Source organism: Prosopis cineraria, unplaced genomic scaffold (genome assembly GCF_029017545.1).
Source record: "Prosopis cineraria cultivar Desert tree isolate PC_DT_omini unplaced genomic scaffold, ASM2901754v1 PC7, whole genome shotgun sequence".
Lineage (NCBI taxonomy): Eukaryota > Viridiplantae > Streptophyta > Magnoliopsida > Fabales > Fabaceae > Prosopis > Prosopis cineraria.
This window is the reverse complement of record NW_026555338.1, coordinates 16,177,281-16,201,042: the sequence shown is the minus strand read 5'-3', so window position 1 is coordinate 16,201,042 and position 23,762 is coordinate 16,177,281. Positions and strand designations below refer to the sequence as shown.

At 33.6% G+C, this 23,762-nt stretch overlaps 1 protein-coding gene across 1 annotated transcript; it reads right to left on the bottom strand.

Annotated features, from left to right (window-relative positions):
- Positions 1 to 3,964: 3,964 nt before the first annotated feature.
- LOC129316510 (aspartic proteinase CDR1-like) lies at positions 3,965 to 6,786 on the bottom strand. Its single transcript, XM_054960932.1, has 3 exons — positions 6,320 to 6,786; positions 5,154 to 5,753; positions 3,965 to 4,347 (listed from the first exon to the last, which is right to left on the bottom strand). The coding sequence occupies exons 1-3, from the start codon at positions 6,783 to 6,785 to the stop codon at positions 3,965 to 3,967; spliced, it is 1,449 nt and encodes a 482-aa protein (XP_054816907.1). The 5' UTR covers position 6,786.
- Between the last annotated feature and the right edge of the window lie 16,976 nt (positions 6,787 to 23,762).

Sequence of the window (23,762 nt, the reverse complement as noted above, 5' to 3'; positions counted from 1 at the left end):
AAAATTGCCACTATTAAAAATAAATTTAAGTATATTTTGACTTACAGTTCTTCTAGTTGTCTAATAAGCTACAATTTTTATTTTAAAGTACTAACTATTTGTTAGTACTCTTAGATGAAAATTCAACATTATAATAGCTTAAAATTGAAACTTTCCAAGGCACTTAGCCCTCTCTTCCAACCACCTAGATTTAACCCTTTCTACTAATTGTATTTATCATTTAATATAGCACCATCATTCATTTAATGTTAATGGTTGAGTAGAAACAACAAAATAAGCACATTATGGTGATGCATCAAATATTTTGTATTGGCTACTGGAATTTAGCTATCTTGCCTATGTTTTTTCTTCTTTTATCAACATTTTCCCCCCTCAAATTTTTGTTTGCAGTTAAAGGCATTGAAACTAAAAGAACTTTCAGACAATGTTAAGAAACAAAGGTTGAAGTAGAATAGCGAGGGCCAAAAGAAATTAATGATAAAACATCAAAGTCAAAATAGCTTTACTCGTTCCTCTTTTTTTTTTTGTCTGCTCTTCAAAATGTTGGTGAGTTGTGAGCATTTGGATTTTTCACTTTATAACTCATAAGAAACAAACAAGACAATAATACTATAACCTTAAATTCAATATTAACTATCAAATTTGCTATTTCCTAAACTTTCTTTCCTTTCAGGCATTTTATCGAGCATCTCATGTGCATAGTGATAAAACTATAAATCAAAACTCTAATCTCCTTTAAATCACATCTCAACATTTGATTTGAACACACAGAGATATAGAGAATGTACAAATACAAAGAAACATCAAATAAGAGTAATAGCAAGAAGCTTACAATTAACAAGAACTCCAAATGCCTAATACTATCGCGTGAAGTTGAAGAAGCAATAATAGCATTTGTGAGCAAGTTCTACCTTCAGAATTTCACCAAAAAATGAAGAAATAGGTTTTGGAATTTTGTTGAGTAAGATGAGGCTTTGGGGTTGAAGAAGACGAACGCCCGAGAGGTTTTCAACTTTGTCTTTGTTTTGACTTTTTTCTCTCTGCTTTGGTTTTTCAAAATGGAAATTGATATAAGGGACAAAGTAAATATAGGACGGTTCACATAAAGAACCGTCCTATATTTTGAAAACATAAAGGACGGTTCCTCAAAATAGCCGTCCTCTATCAGTTCAGTTTTTAAAAAATTTTATTTTTTTAATTTCAAAAACAAATATAGGGCAGTTTAGGGATGTACCATCCTATATTTATTAAATTATATAGGACCGTTTTATTGGTAATCATCCTATATCATTTTCATTATACATCACACTTTCCTTTGCCTTCTTATATAGGACAGTTTTGTATTAAACTATCCTATATGAGGAGTCCTCTATTAACAGTTTTCTAGTAGTGGTTTTTGATTTTTTGATTTCAAGAAGAAATATGCTCATCATTTTCTAATTTCATCATTTATAGGTTCTTGATTTGTAGGGTTTGTATTGTTGTTTCTTGTCTTGGGTCTTTCAAGAAAATAGATCACTATTGTTTTTAGTAGTCAAACCATCTTATTGGGTTTAGAACAAAAGTACTAATACATGCCATTGACTAGTATCACCATATAAAAACACTAATTTTCTCACTAATCTTTGAGGACTTTAAGTTTGGGTGATCCTTGTTCTTTGTGCAAGGATCTTCTTTAAACATTTAGGTTTGGGTGATTACTGAAATCACAATATTTAGTAGTCATTTCCATTTGGGAATTGTTTTTCTTTTGCATGTTTGAACTCGTTCAGGAAACTTTGAGAAAACAAAGAATGATAGTTAAATTCTAAAAGAGTGAATTAATAACATTTAAATTTCTAATAAAATTTTTAGAAAAATAAGTTCCAAAAATCAGTTCAAATAATATGTCCCAAAAGAATGTTTGTTGCCAACAATGGCAATTCAATAATTACCCAACAACTAATCAAAATTGTTGGTTTAAATGGTATTTTGGGATTTTACATGTACATAAGAAATAACACTAACCCTTTGGCAATTGTTTGCAATTTTTGGGACTTACATTACTTTATGCCCCTAATAGTTCAATAGTTTAAAGTTAAGAATGTCCTTTTAACGCTTTATTAAGTAGATTTTTCTCTTGAAATCTAAAGTTATTGTGAGTCATAAATAAAGCCGGGAAAATGGGTTAAGCCTGCGGGCTAGCCCATTTAACTCACAAAATTTGACGGATTAAGTTGAACAAATTGGCTCGTTTTTTAAAATGGGTTAGGCTAGCTTAACTTGTAAAACTATCAAGTTAAAACGGTTTGGCTCACGGGCTACACGAGCTGGCTTGTAGGCTAGCATTTGTTTTTAAAAAATTTTTTTATTTTTAATTAAATTATATCTTTTTATAAATTTACAATAAAGACCATATTTCTCAAATATATAATTGATGACTTCCAAATATGTCTTTACATTTAAAATCTAGTGTAAATCCTTTTTACAATTTGAAAATAAAATTTTTGTTATAGTTTGTAAATAAATAATTTATTAGTTTTTATAAAAATATTTTAAATATATATTATTTATTAATCTCATCAGATCTATTGATTAAAATCACAAATATAAATTCATTGAAAAAATTAATATGGGTTTATATTCAAATTTTCTTTCTTAGTGAGAAAGATAACACACTTAGGCAAGAAGATGATTAATAGTAAAAATATAGTAAAATGAATTTTCTTGATTGAATGTTATGTTTATTTTATTTATTTACAAATTCTTTAATTGCTAATTTTCTTTAAAATGTGAAATATATATATATATTTTTGTATTATACAAATTTTAAATTGTTAAAAAAATTATGATAAATTTTTGCGGGCCAGCCTACAAGTTGGCCAGCCTTTTAGAAAATGAGTTAAATTGAGTTTTCCAGCCTATTTTATCTAATGAGCTGACTCAACCCAACCTGCAAAAATGCCAGCCCGTGTGGGTTGACCTATAATCTGTTTGCCCAGTGTTAGTCATAAAGCCTCCACTCTACTATAAAGAATTCACTTTTTGTCTCCATTATTAGAATATCAGTTTTTTTTTAAAAAAAAAAACCAAGTCTTAATCCAAAAATATGTGGAAAAGACAATTTAAAATTTGATGGAAAACCTAAAACCTTTTATTATATGGATTATCATATGCCAGGCACAATCGGATGCAAAATCTCTCCATTTTCTTATATCATCCTTTTTCATCCACTTATTTAATCTTAACTATAAGAAAATGGAGTTCAAAAAACGTGCATTGTGAGTTGCAGTGGATACCTCTACACAAACAGAGTTATTCAAACCCGGTTCTTGGTTTTATAGCAAATGCACTGACAGGTAGGAAGAGAGAAAGAGAATGAGACGAGAGAGATTTTGTAAGTGCTGTCTAGAATGAAATGTGTGTTTGATTATATCACGCTTGCCTCATCATATAACTCCCATATTCATGTGGCAGTTTTCCGAATATGCATGCAGTTAAGGAACGGCTCCCACTCTTCTTCAAAAAACAAGGGGAAAATGCACTTAAGGCCCAGGCATATTACATATAGGAGCCCAGACTATCATAATATTCTGGCAAAGCCCCATTCTTTAATTGGGCTTGTATTTGGGCTTGATTCGCCAAGGGTGAGTAACCCTATAACCCAACAAAAACAATTTAAATCACTGCATGAAGTGAATCTGTTTTAGGCATAGATTTGATAAATGGTTATGATTAGGGAAAGTAGATTGAGAGTAAAGGATGATGAGAAAATGGAGAGATTCCGTGTTAACATCACTATGCAATCACGTTCCCTTGTTTGTCAATGCAAGAAGCTAACTAGAGGGAAATATAAACAATGACTAATAAATTGATAATTAACTCATTTATTCAAACGAAGAAGCAAATATATGCCTGTTTTTCAATGAACACCAGAAATTACTGCATTCATTACACAATATGTGTGTGTGTGTGTGTGTGTGTATCAGTCCAGGTGGCTATAGGCGCAATTCATTTTCTTGAATGCAATTTGCCTCCTTCGAAGGTCATATGAAACCATGAAGTTTGCCTGAAGCATGGTCCCAAGGATAGCTTCATCGGCTGGGTAAGATTTAAAATTGAAGCACAGCAGTCCATCATCAATCATAGCATAGATATTATATGCACTTAACGCTAAATCTCCTCCTCTTAAATGAATTGTAATACCTGGACCTTGAATTCTCTCAACATCGGTAATTGAATAGCAAAGGCTGTAAAATCCTCCTGGGTCCCTTGCACGTGTATACAAAGGATCCAAATGTCTTGCAACTTGTCCTTCAACAAATGAGTAAAATCTTTCTGGTAGTCTAGTTACTACTATAGTATTACCTGCATTTATTTTTATGTAAAAATAATATCACATGCAAAAACAAACTTTATTTAATCACTTTTGTGAATGTGATCAGCAAAATAACTAAACACATGGATGTGTAAGAAATGATGAATGATAATTAATTAAGCAGTGTTTAATAATTCTATTGATGTAATAAACATGTAACTAGCTAACAATCTTCCATTCATTGGTAAGATTATACGATAATCATTCTAAGAATTTAAAGATGCAATAATAATTATGAACTTTCATTGTTAAATTTAAATTATAAACATTGCAAGGAAGGATGTGAGTGAAACAACCATGATAAATTGATTGTGATCAAAACTAATAAATAAAATATTAACATATATATTGCTGTTATTATTTGTTTTCAGAAAGGGGGTAGCAGTATTATGATGATGATGATGATGATGATGATGTTATTTCAACCAGAATATCTATTATTGAATCAATTATGGGAAAATATCAGTTTTGATCCTTGAACTTTTCCACAATTATATGTTGATCAAATCATTGAACTTTGATTTAGAACAACTTATTCCTTATAGTTTTTAACCTTGAAAGAATTTAGTTTTTATATATAGTTTCTTGACTCAATACAACTCAAACCTCCATAATTTCATAATTCAACAAACTATAAAAACTGAATTATACTGAATCAAATTTTAGTTTAAAGACTAAATCAAAAGTTTAGAGAAATTTAAGGATTAAAAGTTTTATTATCCCATAAACTATAAATAGAAAATAAAAAATGTTGACCAAATTAATGCATGCATGGGATTAAATTCACAATCATCACCTGATAAAAAAGGTATATATACGTCTCCCACAGTAATCCCCTCCATCAAAATATGATAATAAGTTATTGAATTTCCTGCTATCATTGGAGTATAAACGACATCTGGTCCAGAAACAGCAGCAATTGGACCAAACCTCATGTCATTATCAGCATCTTGCCCAACTGGTGCTAAACAGTAAGCGAATTTTCCATCAATGTAGTTATAGAGTTGTGAGACCAGTGATGCTGGTCCTCTTCCAAGCCCAACTATGCCAGAAAAAGCTCCTGGACCAATATCACTTGTTGTTTCTCTACTACATCCAAATATGAACATAGGAAATCCCCTAAAGTCACCATTTACTGTTTGAAGTCTGAGTAACGTGTGGAACACGTCTCCAGCTGTAGTTGAATCATCAGCATATGATACCATATATTTACACTGACAACTATCATGAGCACAAAAGACTTGCGTCACTGATGGATTCACAATGTGTACGCACGGTCGGCTTTGGCATTCCACAACGTGGAGACCCCAGTTAAAATTAGTATCCAAGTACGGCAGAGAACCTTGATCAAAACTTGTTGTGAAAGGTATGCACTGTAGCCAAGTGAGGTCACTACCTATCATTGTCACAACCAAAAATTCAACAAGTTTTTGTGATTTTTTTTTTCAGGGATAATGAGACTTTTAGTGTCTCAAGTTTGCCTTAACTGCTAATTTTGTCTCATGGATTTAATTTTTTATCAGTTTAGCTAATCTCTTATATTTTCTTACGTTACTACGTTAGTTTGCTAGGTTTTGAAACATATGTTAGCATTCTAGTTAAATTGAAATGTAAAGTATCTTGATAACTTGACATATAAATGTGGCTAAATGAGAAAAATCATATGATTTTCTTATTATATCTTTATTTTAACAAGTCAGATGACTTGTGAAATCTGACTTGTTTTTATTTAAAAACCTACACATGTCAAACTATCGACATACTTCACACAGATTAACTTGAGGATTTGTGTATTAAAACCTAGATGACTAACACGTGATAACTTACAAAAACATAAGGGGTTGACTTGTTAAAAATTAAACTTGATGGGCCAAATCAATAATTGGCGCAAAATTGAGTGACTAAACTTCATTATCCATTTTTCTAACCAGATAGACGAAATGCAATGTTGACATTAATTACCTGTGTCAATGATGCCATATGTTTCAAACATTGGACGTCCCAAGGAGTACTGCATGACATATTCTCCTCCAGGTCGGCCAAACAAAGTAGGTCGCGGATCATAATTGTTTATGGTGCTAGTTTTATTGGGGAACAAGTAATTCATTCGCTGTTCAGATCGAAGCAAGGCATTGTAGAATCTTTGGAAGTGAGTTGTGGTGTTATCGAATAGTGGGGATTTTGGAGAATCACGGTGTATGATTTCTATGACGAAAGAATCTTTTTTAGATTTCACACAAGTTGAAATGATGAGGAAGAAGATTGTGAAGGAGATAAGACAAGGTATTGAAGAGGATGTCGTCATTTCAAAGAGTGTTAGAGATAGTAGTGAAGAGTATGATATCAAAGTTGATGTTTGGTTGTGTGTATAAGAAGGTATTTCAGTACAAAATAGAAACAAATATATGGCTAATCCGCAAAGCATCATATGTAAATTATCTAGAAAACCAGGCGTTTTGATGGGATTTAGCACCTCAAATTTATCCTTATCAATTTAATCCTCTTAAATTATCACATTAGTCCTTTATATTTTAAAACAACAATTGACTTCCAAATTAATTTGTTGCATACTTGGCATGTCAAATATGCTGATGTGCAAGGTACATTTTGTTTTTTTATTTATAAAATTTTTCGAGTTTCAGTAGTTATAGCATAAGCTTAAGGACAAAATCAATAAATTTCAAACTTGAGGAAACAAATTAATAATTAAAGCTAACTTAAAAGATTAAAAGTTTTTGTTATCCCGAAATTATTTGTACATCAAAATACAAGTTTAATGCATTCAATCGTTGTACAGTGTATTTGCATATATATTTCATTTTGTTAGATTAAATCACCCTTGAATCAAGCCATCAACATATGCTTGATTTGATTCATGCACATTCATGCTTTGTATCGAACTGTTGTAAAGTCTGATTCATGTAAGCATTGTGAAAATAATTTGCAATTGCATATAAAAATGACAGGTTTAAACAATTATTAATTATTCATGATAAGAACTTAAGATGCATGCACAGAATAATTGTGTTTTTCGTGTGTAAATTTTAGACCTTATAAATCTTATAAGCATTATATTTATTCTAATGTGGTATTTCTTTCTTTGGCACACAAATATGTCTAATTATGTAAAAAAAAAATCAAAATTCACCCTTGAATTGATCTCAATTAAAATTCCATTCTATTACATAATTCTTTTAGCACTATCAAATTAAATATTTTCTCAAATGCAAGTTGAGGTTAGCTTAAAATGACTATATGCCATGAAATAAAATGCTCTTATGTATCTAAATTGTTATCTTCTAAAATTTTGAAATTTGATTAAACATTTTCTAAAGTAATAACTTTACCATTCTTTTAGATGACTAAATTGAATGAAATTAATGGTAAAAGAAATTAATAAAATAATTTTACGCTATGTTTGGTTACACATGGATTTGGATTTGAGTCAAATTCATTATTTGGATAATTAAAAATGTATGGATTTAGATTTGACCCAAATTTCAATCCAAGTTCTGCTTCAATATCTTTATAATTTAAAATCCGTTCTAAACTCTTATTATTTCAAATCTTAACTCAATCTCTTTTGTAATTTGGCCTAAATCCATCAAGGCTTGATCGACCTGCCAACGATAATTGGACTGGACTATTGAAATTGAAGAAAACAAGCTACCACTGTTGACCAAGACTAGATGACTGACTTCCACTGGAACCGAATTGATGGCAACAATCGAGATTAGATGGCTAACATCCATCGAAATAGGAACGACGGTGACTATCAAGACAGGATGACTAATTTCCCCTAGGATTGGACAAACGACAACAACCGGGACGAGACAGCTAACTTGTAATATCCTCCTCCTTCTAAACCCTAATTAACTCCAAATCTCAATTAATAAGAAGATTAGACTAAGATGATTACCTTGAGACCAAGTTACAAATGGTGGAAAAGTTAGGATCCCAAGTTTACAAAACTAAGACCACTTTACAAGTCTTTAAATTAGATAAATCAGAGTTCACAATTGTATAGAAGCATATGATCTTTTCAAACATAAGTGCATTTGCAAGAGAATATGAAAATAAAATAATTCTATAGAAATTTGGGGCATGCGCCGTGGCTTATCGAACATGCATCGTAGTGTGTTTGTTTCTGTGCCATGTACCATAGCTCGTGGTACCATGCACCGCAGCGCATTTGCATGATCTTTGATAGTAATTTTTGCTGTCAATTTAACAGCTTTTAGGGTAACTTTTAACACACCCTAATCCTCCGTCCGACATTTGATTGACACGAATAATGTGTCTACAGAAAGCTCTTTCCGAGCTCTAACTAATGGGTTTAGTTTCATAATTAAATTATTACACAATTAAAATTTAGACACTCTTTTCAAAACTCGCACTTTTTCAATAATTTTTACAAAACTAAGTGTTTAATCATTCACTAAAAGCCAATAGTCATTAACACCACTTAAACCACATGCAAAACACCAAAACTAACTCATACAATGCACCATATCACATTAAACACTTATAAATCACAATTTCACTACTCAACCTCTTAACCTCAAAAACATGCAAGGGGGAGTTCAAATCATTTTTCACCAAATATTTCATAATCAACATATATCATGCCCAACTTTCACTTCCATTAGTATTTTGGCCCATCATATATATCATACTTCACAAACTCACTCCCTAAGGCCCAAAATACACTTACAATCCACAAACACATAATGCAAGTAAGAACTATAAACATGGACTAATCCCAGTTGGCAATTTAAATTGTCAAATACACGTAATGAATCAAAAATAAAGAAGCATACAAAATAGGATCGCAATTCTAAGCCTCCGGGTGCTTTCCTTTATTCGATCCTCTTGAGCTATTCCCTGTAATATTAAAGATAGTGGGGTGAGTATAACTACTCAATAACCAATGTCTAACTAACTCATACTAATGCATGTCAATTAATTTAAATGTGAGTGGCATGTACAATCAATTTTTCCAAATCATGTAAAGCATTCAAGAGCATAAATTCACTTTTCTGGGCGTGATGGCACATACTTGTGAAATAATGCTTTTTAGTAATTTTCATATAGAAAATAGTTTGTCACACAATCAAATGATATATACTCAAAAGAGATTAAAACTCAATTCATGATTTTTATCATTAGGGTCACAATACAACAACAATGTGCGCTTTCTCACTATATGCATAATAACACCTCCCTTATATCCTTCTTATTCTTCTGACATAAAACTGTGGGCTATAGCATAATGGGATAGTCTATAATTCAGGACTTCACTAGCCTAAACACTTGTGAAGGGATTACTCGATTAAGGTTTACCTATCTCACTTGTAAAATATAGTTTCCCCATTTCTCACACTATGGGGTGTCATACTCCCTAAACTAGTTTCCTTATTGAAATAGTGGATAGCTAGCTAGGTTTGAGTCTCTTTTTGAACTAGTGAGACAGTCCCTTGTTGAAAAAGTAGGACAATATAAATATAATTAATCTGGGCAAGTCACACTCGAATGGGAACCCTACCACGTGGATTTAATTCTCTATTCCTCTTCTTAGGAAAACTCCCGCCTCTCACGATCATGTAATACATATTCATGTAACAATTCACATTTACCATAATTCATAGAACTTCACATAACCAATTTCATTGAACTCTACCATTTTACAAATCATTGAACTCCTCAAACATATTTTCATTGAACTCCAAATCAAACAAGTTATTGAACTCCTAATTTTAAAATCATTGTACCCACACATTCACAATTATTGAACTCCATAAATTTCAAAATTATTGAATTTCTAGCAACTCAAATCATTGAACTCCTAATTACACACATTATTGTACTCCATGTTTTCATAATCATTGTACCTCATTCATTGAAAATCATTGAGCTCTAAAATTTCAAAATCATTGGTCTATATTAAATCACTACTTCAATAGTGGGCTCTTCAACAAAGCAAGCCACATTTGCATTTTAACCAATTTCACATAATTCAATCATCAAATATTATTCAACAAACTAATTAACACACAACACCCTTAGTTACCTCAAATCTTTGAGAGGTCAAAGATTTCACCCCTCAAATACTCACTCCCAAAGCTTCCAAGAAGCTTGAATGGTGCTAAAGATAGTCGCTCTACAAGCATTTACAATGCCAATCATCAATATCCACATTTGGGTTAATTTTTATTAACAATTCAACACTTCTTAATGCTCAAGATTTAATCTTGACTCATACAAAAATATCCATAGGGTTTCTTAGCTTCCTTTAACCCTCATTAATATTATTGAGCTCTTTAATGGTTATTAATGGGACCACATTGTTCCCAACCAACATAGTTATGAGGATTTTTGAACATTTAATGCTCTTTAACAACCAATCCTCATATAATCATTAATACCAAGTTTTCTTAGCTCAATCTACTCCCATTAACTCTATTTAAGTCAATGAGTTTGGACCCATAGCCTTTATGGACCAAAAATCACCATTATCAATCAAACCCTAACTTCTATCATTGGGAAAATAGAAGGAGAGAGAAAAATTTAAGTATAAGAAGCTTACCTTTGATGTTTAAGAGCTCCAAAATACTCCTAATATTTAGATTCTCTAAGCCTTAGTACTGCTTTTTCGCCTTTCCCTCGTATTCTTTGTTTATTGCATCAATTTCGTGACCTTATTATAGTAAAAAACTGACTATGAGCCGCGACGGGCACTTAATGTGTCGTGACTCATGGCACAAAGAGCACCTCCTAAGTGTGTTGCCATACATGTGCCACAGCGGCTTATCCACAAGCCACGACGCCTGACACAGAATTTTCCCTTTTAGAATTTCTTCTTCTTTCATTCTTGGCTAACATGATTCTCCTTCAAACCTGCGTTTAAGACTGAAATTGAAATCAAACACACCCATTAGGCTTCCCTAGCCACACACCTCACTAATATACTTAATTAATCTAATTAGGCTTAATAAATTTGGTTTAAAATTAAGGATGTTACATAACTTTTACTGGGACCAAACAAATGATAACCAGGATAAGATAACCGACTTCCACTAAGATTGGACTAATGGTAACTATGGGGATCGAACTAACAGTGATTACTAGGATGGGACCACTAACTTCCACAAGGATCGAAACAATAAAGACTACTAACACTGAATTGATGGTGACTATTGGGATGGGACCATCAACTTCCAACGGGATGGAACTAAGGATGACAATGGGATTGACGATGACCATTAGATTGGAAGGTCAACTTACACTAGAATTGGACCGCGATGACTTCCACTGGGACTGGATTGACGCAACAATGAGGATCAAAAGGCTAACTTCTACTAGGACCGAATCAACAACGATGCCGAGGACTGGAAGATCAACTTCTATTGAGATCAGACCGATGGTGACTAACAGATGATTGAGTTCTATTGGTACCAAATCGATGGTGATGATGGGGACCCAACGACAGACTTCGACCGAGTCTTATCTTGATGGAATTTGACCGTCCTGTGCTAATGGAAGTCGGTCATCTCATCTTGGTGGGAGTCAGTCATCTAGTCCCATTCATCGCCATTGATATGATCTTAGTGAATGTCAATTGTCCAATTCCCATCATCACCGTAGGTCTGATCTTAGTAGAAGTCAGTTATCAATCTGGTCTTGATAGAAGTCGATCATCCACTTGCGTCCTAGTGAAAGTTACCGTCAGTCTAGTCTTGGTGGAACTCGATCTCCGGTCCTCATCATCACCGTCGATTTGATCCTGGTGAAAGTTAGTTGTCTGGTCACCGTCGGTCTAGTCCCAATGAAAGTCGGACGTCCAGTCCCCATCGTCGCTATCAGTCTAGTTCTAGTGGAAGTTGGCCTTCCAATCCTAGTGGAAGTTGGCCATCTAGTCCCTATTAGTTCAGTCCCGATAGAAGTCAGTCGTTTGGTCCCTGATGTCGCAATGGTCTAGTCTCAATGGAAGTCCAACGTCCTATCCCGGTGATCACTAGGGTCACAATCCTATTTGGCTTTGTCTGTCTGATCCCATTGAAAATTGGGCATTCGGATCGTTGAGTTTGACCAATCTTCCATGTTTCTTTTAAATTCAAATATAGAATTTAAAATTTAAAATTTTACTTTAGATCCAAACAAAGAATTTTAATATTGTAATTTGAAATTTTTTATATCATCCAAACAAAGAATTTAGAATCTATGAATTTCAAATGTGAGATTTTAAATATGAGATTTTAAATTTAAATTCATAACTTTAATCCACCCATCTAAACACAACCTTAAAGTTATTTAAGTTGTGACATTTTATCCTCATTTTCTAAAATAACAATTATTTTATTTCTTCATATTTTGTAAGGATTTTACATACTTCCCTCTTTCTTCATACAAAGTTCATGAATTATTTTTTTAGATTTTTGCATTTATTTTTCTCTACTTTCTTTGTGGAAAGGCTACAACTTCGATCAAAGGTTGAGATGTAGAGTCGATAAAAAAGGACAACTCAATCATTATGAGCTAGCTGTATTAGAAGGAATGATGTTAAAAAATGATCTGGCCTAGGAGTTTGTTTTATGCAATTAGCTAAACCTTACAAAGCCTAACTGATAGGCATTGTATTTAATTCGATTGACATTTATTTTATAAGATTTGATTCATCATCAAAGGTTTAGTTTATTTGATTTAACATTTAGGTTTTATCCAATAACATAAGATATCTAGGTAAATCTAGATTATTGATCTTTTACTCCCTTCGTTAAAAAATGTAAGGCATTTTTAACCGAATCTCACTTTTAATAAAGTAGTTACCTACTTTCAAACTAACCCTATATTTCCATATTTACCCCTAGTAAACACCCTATAATAAATATAAAGTCATTATCAATAAGGGCACTTTTAAAAAAAACAATAATTACACCTTAAAATACTAAAAATGGCTTATATTTTTTAACATCCAACTTCTCAAAAAATGTCTTCTATTTTTTAACAAAGGGAGTATATCTTTTAAATATTATCAATAAAAATAGAATAACTAGATATCTTATTGTGCTCTGTTGATTCTAGGTAGATTTGCATGATTATTTTATTATTCTCTCTTATAATTTTTAGAGCTTTATTAAATATAAATAGAGGTAAGGTTCCACTTGTAAATAATTTAGATTTTGAATAAGAATTATATAGTTTTCTTCCTCCTTTTCCTTTCTCTCTTCTCCTTTCCCCTTTCTTGTTTCACATCAATTCATACCAAAGTTAGGTTCCCCTGCCTTCTGTGTTGCTTAAGATCCATAAATTACCCAAATCAAATAAGGTGTAGCACAAATTTGAAGCCTAATGTCATGGCCAACACAAATCACCACTTTCCCAACCCTTATTCCTCACTATGACCACACCCAGGGGTGGACCCATATAATCAAAATATGTTTAAATATGTTATTTAGCTGATTTACTTTTCCCTTGTAGGAGCCTTCACCTATAGAACAGTAACCACGAGGGTGATAACAATGTATTAGTAACTAAATAATCTAATCTACTTACCAACTAGATAAACCAGTAAGTAAGCATTGCCCTATTTCACAACAAACGAGCTATTCTTCATTTGATTTTGATTTCTTTCACTCTTTTGAGGTATCTCATGCTTATGTAACTTATTTTTACTTTGATATGAAAGTTTGTGATCAATTTAAACTTATTTTCACTATGAAAACTTGGTAGCCCTTAATTTTGAGTTAAAACTTGGTAATCGTCTTTATGGGTTAATTCTTGATTACCATGAGTTTAATTGATTAATTGTATCTAGTTTTGAGAACTGGTTTGTGGTTTGTGTCAATTCTAGTTACTTGTTTTTTGCATTGCATATAGAGAATTAGCAATATTCAATTACACTTGTTGATTTTCGTCACTGAGTTAGTCCTAACTCCCTTTTTCCTTTTCAAGATTGCTTCCATCCTTAGAAGGGTTGAATATGGTGCAAACAAGAGCTACAAATGTCAAAAATGTACCAAAGAATGTGCAAAGACCAGAACAAGGACCAGTGAACTAAGAGAAATGTTCGAAACCTCAACAGGGTAACAAAGATAATGCCCTGGATAAACTAAGGCGTATGATGAGAGACATCCAGAGAAGAATGGATGGTTATGATGAGATCCTTAGAAAAAGACCTAGGGAGAGCAGCAGGATAGTTGAGAGAGTTGGGGTTAACCATGAGGAAGCTCAAAATGATGTGCACACTGAGGTGTATAGACATAAAGAAGAAGAATACTATGAAGAAAGTATTCCTGCGAGGCCGGTACGTTCGGTGTGGCCTACGACAAAAAGTCAAAAGGCTCTATAAACATGGCTTTTAAGTGATTCAAAGTGAAGTTCAATGAGTTATTTAAGTACTCCCCTTACTTAAGTCAACATGATGACAAGTACTGAAAGCCCGAATAGTTTCTTAATAAGATAAAGCTTGAGTTCAGCCAACAGTTGGCCACCTTTGACATTACTTCCTTTAAGGTTATGTGTAATAAGTTTAGAGCTATAGCCAAAAGGAGTAGAGTGGTGGAAGAAAACAAAAGAGATGATTAAGGGAGATTCTCTTCCTACACAGGCCCTACAGGCGAAGTGAATAAGAAGTTGAATTTTAACTCGAATATGTCTGGAAGGTACAGTGTTGAAGGAAGCAAGAAGAAGAGCTTCTAGAAGGGGTCCCAATCTAAGGGATCTATCCAAAGGAGCAATACCCGAAGAATTGTGGGCGGGCTTAGAAATCAAATGTCCCAGCAGGGATCTACAGCTTCATCTACTATGATGCCAGCTAGAGCTCTACAATGCCACAAATGCAAGAAACATCATTAAAGGCAGTGTTGGGTTTGCTTTAGATGCAATAAGATTGGGCACATAGCCAAGTATTTCCTAGAGAACATACCTGCTCCTGATCAAATTTTCACCATGACCAGAGAGGAGGCTGAGGCTTCACCAAAGCTAATTAGAGGTACAATCTCACTTTATGTCACTAGATAGATGCCTTGTTTAATTTTGGTACCATGAACTCTTTTATATCTGATGATTGTGCAAAGAGATTGAAATTGCATATGCTTGAAATGCCATTTTCCATGAATGTGTCTACACAGGCTGGTGCATCTATGAGGACTAGTCAGGCTTGTTTGAAACTAGAATTGAAGTTTGGTGATAGGGTCATTATTATTGACCTAATTTGCTTACCTTTGAGTGGCATTAATATGATAGTAGAGATGGATTGGTTATTTGCTAATGGTATGACACTTGACTATAATAGAAAGATAGTTTCCCTACTAGTTTATACAGTGACAACTGTCACCCTTAAACCTGTCAAGTCACTATCAGTGGTAGATGGTGAGACCCCCAAGTTCTCAGCCTTATAAGTAGTAAAGTCAGTGAAAGAGGGTTGTCAACATTCATGATTTACTATTCCACACATTAAGTATATGATGGGAGAATTGATAGAATTGGTATAGTGAATGAGTTCCTAGAGGTATTTAGTGACAAAATGTCAAGATTGCTACCAGAGAGAGAGATCGAATTCAGTATCGAGCCAATCTCTAAGGCTTCATATCGCATGGCTCCTACATAATAAGAAAAACTAAAAAAGCAATCAGAAGAGTTGCTTGAGAAGGGATTTATTTGGCTGAGTGTATCATCATAAGAATCTCCTGTGTTATTTGTAAAGAAGAAAGATGGGAATATGAGGTTGTGCATAGACTATAGGCAACTCAACAAGGTCACTATAAATAATAAGTATCTATTGCCATGGATTGATGACCTACTTGACCAACTTGCCAAAGCTATAGTTTTCTCTAAAATTGATCTGAGATTTAGATACCACCAGTTAAAGGTTAAGGTAGAGGATGTGCCTAAGACTACATTTAGAACAAGATATAAGCATTATGAGTTCTTAGTAATGCCCTTCGGTTTGATGAATGCTCCTGCAATCTTTATAGACTATATGAACAGGATCTTCAAACCCTACTTAGACAAATTTGTAATGGTTTTCATTAATGACATCCTGATATATTTCAAAGATGAGGAAGAACATGCAATACACCTAAGAATAGTATTGCAAGTATTGAAACAACATAAGTTGAATGCCAAACTAAGAAAGTGTGAGTTTTGGCTACGAGAAGTGAAATTTTTGGGTCATGTAGTTTTTCTTGATGGCATAACAGTGGCTTCATATAAGGTTGATGCAGTGCTGTAGTAGGAGAGACCAACTTTGGTAATCGAGATAAGAAGCTTCTTAGGTTTAGCTGGATATTACCGGAGATTCATCCAAGGGTTCTCTCAGATTGCTTTTGCTTTAACAAAGTTAATGAAGAAGGATCAACTGTTCATTTGGATAGAGAAATGTGAAGAGGCATTCTAAACTTTAAAAGAAAAGTTAACTACAGCGCCAATGCTAACAATTCCAAATCCCAAATGGCCATATGTAGTTTACACTGAGGCATCACTTAAGGGACTGGGTTGCATGCTAATGCAAGATGACAGAGTTGTAGCTTATGCATCTAGATAGTTGAGACCGCATGAGAAAAGTTATCCAACTCATGACCTTGAGTTAGCAGCGGTTGTATGTACCTTGAAGATATAGAGGCATTATCTTTATGGTTCACAATTTGAGGTTTTTAGTGACCATAAAAGTTTCAAGTACTTGATTGACTAGAAAGAGTTGAATATGCAACAACGAAGATGGATGGAATTCTTGGAAGATTACAACTTCAAGTTGAAGTATCATCTAGGAAAGGCCAATAGTGGCTGATGCCCTGAGTTGCAATGCCATACATATGGCATGGTTGATTATCCATGAGTATAAGCTACTAGAAGATTTCTCTAGTAAACACCAGAACAATCCAGATTTCACTGTATACAACTTGAATATGACAGTGATTACAAATGAATTTTAGAAAGACTTAAGAAAAGCTCAACTTAAAGACAAGTATCTACTGGGGTTTAGAGATGAGATTGAGGTGACCAAGGCCAAAGATTTTTAGTTCAATGATGATGGGTTAGTAGTATACAGAGACTGGGTATGTGTACCCGAGGATAAAGAGATTCGAGAGACCATTCTAGCTTAAGCTCATCAGAGTAAGTTCACCATTCATCCAGGAGCCACCAAAATGTATCAAGACATGAAGAGTCGGTGATGGTGACCTGGTATTGTTAACATCTAGAAGTTCATGTTATTTCATCACATTTTCCTTAGATTCTAATCCATTTTGGTTCAATTATATATGTTTTTATTGCCCAAATTAGGAAAATATACATTTTATTTTTGGCTTGTGTTCTTGGCTTTAATTTAATATTTTTAGCCTAATTTCATGTTATTTTGATTGAAGTTTTGATTAGAAGCATTTCTGGAGCTTTGTGAATGTTTTTGGAAGGCTTTTGGATGAAGAAATTAAGAGCAAAATGAATGATTTTCGTTAGCTGTAAAAACAGTGTAAAACTGCCAAAGTCGTCCCAAAGTCGTGACTTTTGTTCGCGACTTTCGCCGCTGTCAGAAAAACGCTGCGTTTCATTTATCAAAAATTGATTGGCTAGGATACATATAAGCTGCGAGCTCGATCTAGAACGTATTCTTCAGACTTTTAGACACTTTTAGAGCTTGGTTGTGCTAGGGTTTGGGCATTGGAAGAGTTGGGATCAAGAGATTGAAGCTTTGAAGACATTTGGAGCTCATTTTCTTTGGTTTTTCTATTCATATTCCCTTTCCTCTCTTGTAATCTAAAATGGGTCCACTTATTTTGTATATTTGTAGCTTGTGGATGGTTATGAGTAGCTAAACCCTTTGTTCTAGGATTATTTGGAACCCTTATATGGATTAACACTATATTTCTCCTCTCTTTTTGTGATTAATGATATATATGTGTTTATTTTACTCTTTCCTTAATGCTTCTACTTGATTGGCGACCATTTAGATTTTGGGTTCACTTAATTGATGCTTGAGAGGGCTAGGTTGAGTGTAGAACTTAGGTAAAATTGTGTAAGAACTTGATATTTGCATGTTGAATGGATGGTTTTGCTAGTAAGATAGAGATATACTTGCTAGCCTTGCATAACCACATTAGGGTTGGTGTTTAAAATTGAGTTTTATTAATTGTAACAAGAGATTGGGCAATTAATTTAACTAAATACTTGTTCATGACTTGAGAGAGCTTATCCAAGTATTTTTAGAACCCTAGGTTAGCACTTGTTTTCATTAAAAGCATTTATGAGAGGAGGTAATTTTGGTGTTATGAAATGCAAGGGGGACAATTAATCCTAGGTCCTAAATTGTGTTAGAAGTTTGTGAATCACTCACTTTTCTTTATTTTCTAGTGTTAGTTTCATTTGAAAAATCATTTTCACTTAACTTTTTATAGCTCAACTTGATCGAATTTATTTAGTCTTTTGCTTGATCGTTGTTTTTGAACAAATCCTCGAGGGAACGATACTTTACTTTCATTATATTACTTGCTACGACCCATGCACTTGCGGTGAGCAACAGGTATGAAGAGAGATGTAATAGAGTATATCTCTAGATGTCTGACTTGTCAGAAGGTGAAGATTGAACACCAGAGACCCCCAGGGTTACTACAATCGTTAGAGACTCTTATGTGGAAATGGGACTGTGTTTCTATGGATTTTGTTATAGGATTACCATGTACCTAAGCAAATCATGATACTATCCAGGTAATTATTGACAAATTGACCAAGTTGGCTCCTTTCCTAGCTACTAGAGCTAATTATACTCTAGAAAAGCTTGCGGAAGTTTATATTCAAGAGATTGTGAGATTACATGGGGTGCTAAAAGAGATTGTGTCAAATCGCAATAAGAGGTTCACATTGAATTTCTAAAAAGCACTACACAAGGCCATGGGTATGAAATTGAAGTTTAGTATGGCCTATCACCCTCATAGCAATGGTCAAACAAAGAGAACCATTCAGACTCATGCTACGTGCTTATGCCATCGAGTAGAGTGGTAGTTGGGATAAGCACCTACCTTTGGTGAAATTCTCTTATAACAACAATTTCCATGTGAGCATTCAAATAGCTCCATATGAGGCCTTGTATGATAGGAAGTATAGATTGATGCTCTATTGGATCAAGTTGAGTGAGAGAAGCATAATGGTCCTAATTTAGTGGATCAAATCACCGAGAAGACTGAGACTATTCAAAAAAAAGTTATTGATTGCTTAAAGTCTATTGAAAAGTTATGCAGATAAGAGGAGGAGACCATTAGAGTTTATGGTGGGTGACCACGTGTTTATGAAAGTCACACCTATGATAGGAATTGAGATGTCTATTCATACTAAGAAGTTGACTCCTAGTTTTATTAGGCCATTCAAAATTCTTGAGAGAATTGGGCCTTTAGCATATCAGATTGCCTTATCTCCTCATTTGTAGGGTGTGTACGACATGTTCCACATGTCTCAACTAAAGAAGTACCAACTTAACCGTTCACATGTGATTGAACCTGAGGATGTAGAGTTACATGAGAATATAACATACCAGGCTGAACCAAAGAGAATTATCGATAGTAAGGAGAAATAGTTGAGAAACAAGACAATTCAACTTGTGAAAGTCATATGGAAAGGAATGACTCTTGGTAATGCTACATGGGAAACTGAGGAGAAGATGAAGCAGCAGTATCCTCACTTGTTTCAATAAGGTATGATTTACTAGCTTTGCAAGATTAAGCAAATTTTAAGGACAACATTTTTAAAAGTAGGGGAGAGTTGTAACATCATAGTTTTTAATTCCCTGATTAACTAAAATTAATTAGAATAATGAAGTAAATTGTAATGGTGTAGCCAAGGAGGTCTAATAATCATATTCAATCATATTTTAGCCTAAATTATTGGTTTGGTATCAAGTCAAGCTACTCAAGTATCGAAAAGAGAAAAAAATGAAGAGTAGGCATCTTTATGGCACACGCTACGGTATGGAGAGCATCTATCACAGTACACAGATACTTTATATGTGAAATGAGGACCTCTCTGTGCCATACGCTGTGGCACATTGTGTGTCTACCATGGTACATGGTCATTTTTTGTAATTTATCAATTGTGAGCTAAGACAGAAAAAGAGAGAAGGGAAAGGAGAAAATGAAGAGGACGAGTCAAGCTCTACTAGAGTTCACTCTTGGATGACATTGAGGGCATTTTGGAGGCTATAAACACCTAAGGTAAGTGTCACACTCAATAATCTCCCCATCTCTTCCACATTTATGAGTTTATGATTAGGGTTTAATAGTAGAAGATGATTTTCGGTCCATATAGGTTATGGGTCCAAATCTATTGACTCAAATGGAATTAATAGGAGTAGATTAAAGCATTTAAACTTAGGTATAATGAATTTTGGTGTCTTGGATTGTTAGGCACCATAAATATCCAAAAATTTGCATTAATGTGGGTGGTTGGAAGAGTATGGTGCCATTAATGGGAGTTTAATGGCTCATTAATATTATTGTGGACTAAAGATGATTAATAAACCTAATGGATAAGCTCAAATTCATGTAGAGTGGGCATTAGGCAATTTGAAAGTGGAGAAATGAGAGTTGTATGCTTGACTTTGACAATATTAATGGAGATTAACTTGGTAAATTATAGATTGAGCTCTTGGACACCTATTTGACTTAAGAATTCAAGTTTGGAAGCTATTATATTGAGGGGTAAACCTTTGACCTCTCAAAAGTTTGAGGTAACTAGGAAAATCCTACTTTGAGTAGTTATCTGCTAATTGATTGTTTATTATAAAGTTGTAAACACTACATACATGAATTGATTTTCAATGTTTGAAAACATGATTGTGCATAATGTCATATTTAGCTTGAAATGTAAGATGTGAAATCAAGATAGTTTTCAAACTAGGATATATATTTCTTTAGTTTTCAAACTAGGATATATATTTGTTTTTGGAAGATGAATGTGATATTGTGTTGAGGTAAATGCATGTTAATAAAGAAATGGATTATTGTGATAAATGAAGATGATGTTGTGAAATTTTATTGGATGCTCAATTAGGTAGCGCATAATCGTGAGCCTAATGTGATTATTGTGATAATGAATAAATGAAAATGTGTAAATGAGAGAGCATTGTTTATTGCATAATCAGTAGGCGGGAGTTTGCCTAGGGATTGAGAGTAGAGAAAAAATTATATGGTATTGCCTTCCGATGCATAGGAGTATAGCCTTATCTTATAGTTTGTCAAGAGACTATCCTATAGTTTGTCAGGGGACTATCCCATAGTTTGTCGAGGGACTAGAACCTAGCTATCTCCACCAGTTCAATGAGGAGAATGGCCTAAGGTATGAGACATCCTAAAGATTTGAGAGTTGGGAAATTCGCGGTCCAAAAGTGAGTCATGTGATCTTTGACCGGGTCACACCTCACGATTGGTGAGCTTGGGTAGTCCAGTCACATAAATAAGGCTTTATTCAATGTTATAGCCCACAGTTTCAGTCTAAAGAAATGAGGAGGGTATAAGGTTGGTTAATCATTGCTTATATAAACTTATGATGTGTCACATGTGTTCAATTGTGGCAAGTCTTGTGGATAATGGGTCATAGTCACATGTCTAAATGTATTGTGACAATGCACCTAGCATGTGTGAGATGGAAATAGATTAAAGGTGAAATGATAAATTTTTGATATGTGGTTAGATGTGTTTTAAATACTTGGTTTTATATGCATGTGTTTGATTTACAATTGATATATAACTACATAGGGTAGGTTTTACTTCAGTTATTGAGTGGCTAAACTCACATCTTTCATTTAACACTTTTCAAACTCTAGCTCTGGTACAAAGAGGGAGAAGGCTCAAGATGCTAGGAATTAGTACATTTCTATTATATGCCTCTAGTTTAGATTTATTTTGTATAATAGTATATAATTGCAAATTCTAGAATTGCATACCATTACACTTGCACTATTACGGTTGTTGCAAATGTTCAAGTTGTATTTTAAGCCCTAAATATTTGTGTATAATTATATATATGTTGATAGGGCCAAAATACTAGTACAAATATAGAATTGATAATTTGAACATGTTTTATTTGGTTTGGGTGTAATGCAAAAGAATTTGCCTCCCTTTTATATTTTTGGTTAAACAAGGTTGAGGAGTGATTTTATGCTATATTGGTATTTAAGTGTGTGTGATGTGTTGTACTGATAATTCTAAGTCCAATGGACATGGTTCAGGTGTTAAGAAAGGCTTTTAGTACTTATTGTGAGTTTTTGACACCCTTTTTGTATGAAAATTGGAAAAAGTGGTCAAAATGTGTTTGGGTGTCCAACTTCCTAGCCTGACTTATTTTGAAAGTGAAACTCATGCTACTAGCTAATTCATATAAAGAGCTTTTCATAGACACATAAATCATGTCATTCAGACATCGAACAACGAATCGGGACATGTCAGAAGTTCTCCGATTCTACTGTCAAATGACAGCAAAATCTGCTAATATTTTCATGCAACATGCCACGGTGCATGATGCCTAAGCCGAGGTGCGTGGCACAAAGAGCAACATGCCGTAACACAACGTGCACAAGCCGCGGTGCATTACCTTACTTTACAGCAAATGAGTTGCTTTTCAATTGCTTTTGATTTCTTTCACTTTTTTAAGGTATCTTATACTTCCGTAACTATTTTTTACTCTAATATAAAAGTTTGTGATCGATTTAAACTTATTTTGACTATGAAAATTTAAGATCCCTTAATTTTGAGTTAAAACTTGGTAATCGTCGTTATAGGTTAATTCTTGATTAACATAAGTTTAATTGATTAATTGTGTTTAATAGAGTAAGATATTACATACAATGCATGAACGTCACACCATCCTTATTTCCTCTACATTACCTCTAACTAAATCCATAGGTTAACAATTTAACAAGACTAAGTTTATGTGACTAGACTAGCCTAAACTCACAAAATATGGAAGGTATCCTAGCCAAAGGTGCCTTCACACATTCTTCAACCATAGATTCCTTGTTGAAAATACTCAGGGTGTTACATGTCCAATCTACCTTTGATAGTATTACTAGGACTTTCATACAAGAAAGATTGAACAGTTAGGCCATTCATGGTATCAATAAGTACCATATGGATTTATAATTCTACTCCTCTAGGGTGAATTCTCATCCTCTCACAATATGATCATACCATAATGCAACATAACAAGCATTTTCTCAACATATTAATATCGTCATTCAACAACAATATGCTCAAAATCACTACTAATATTATCAACATTAAAAGCCATTTTCACAACTGTGTGTGTGTGCACGCGTGTGCGCGCACATCTTTCCAAATCATTCCCGCTTCACATAAATTTTATAAAACAATAAACATGCTTTTGTAATCAATATTCACATATCAAAATAATATACTAGGATTTC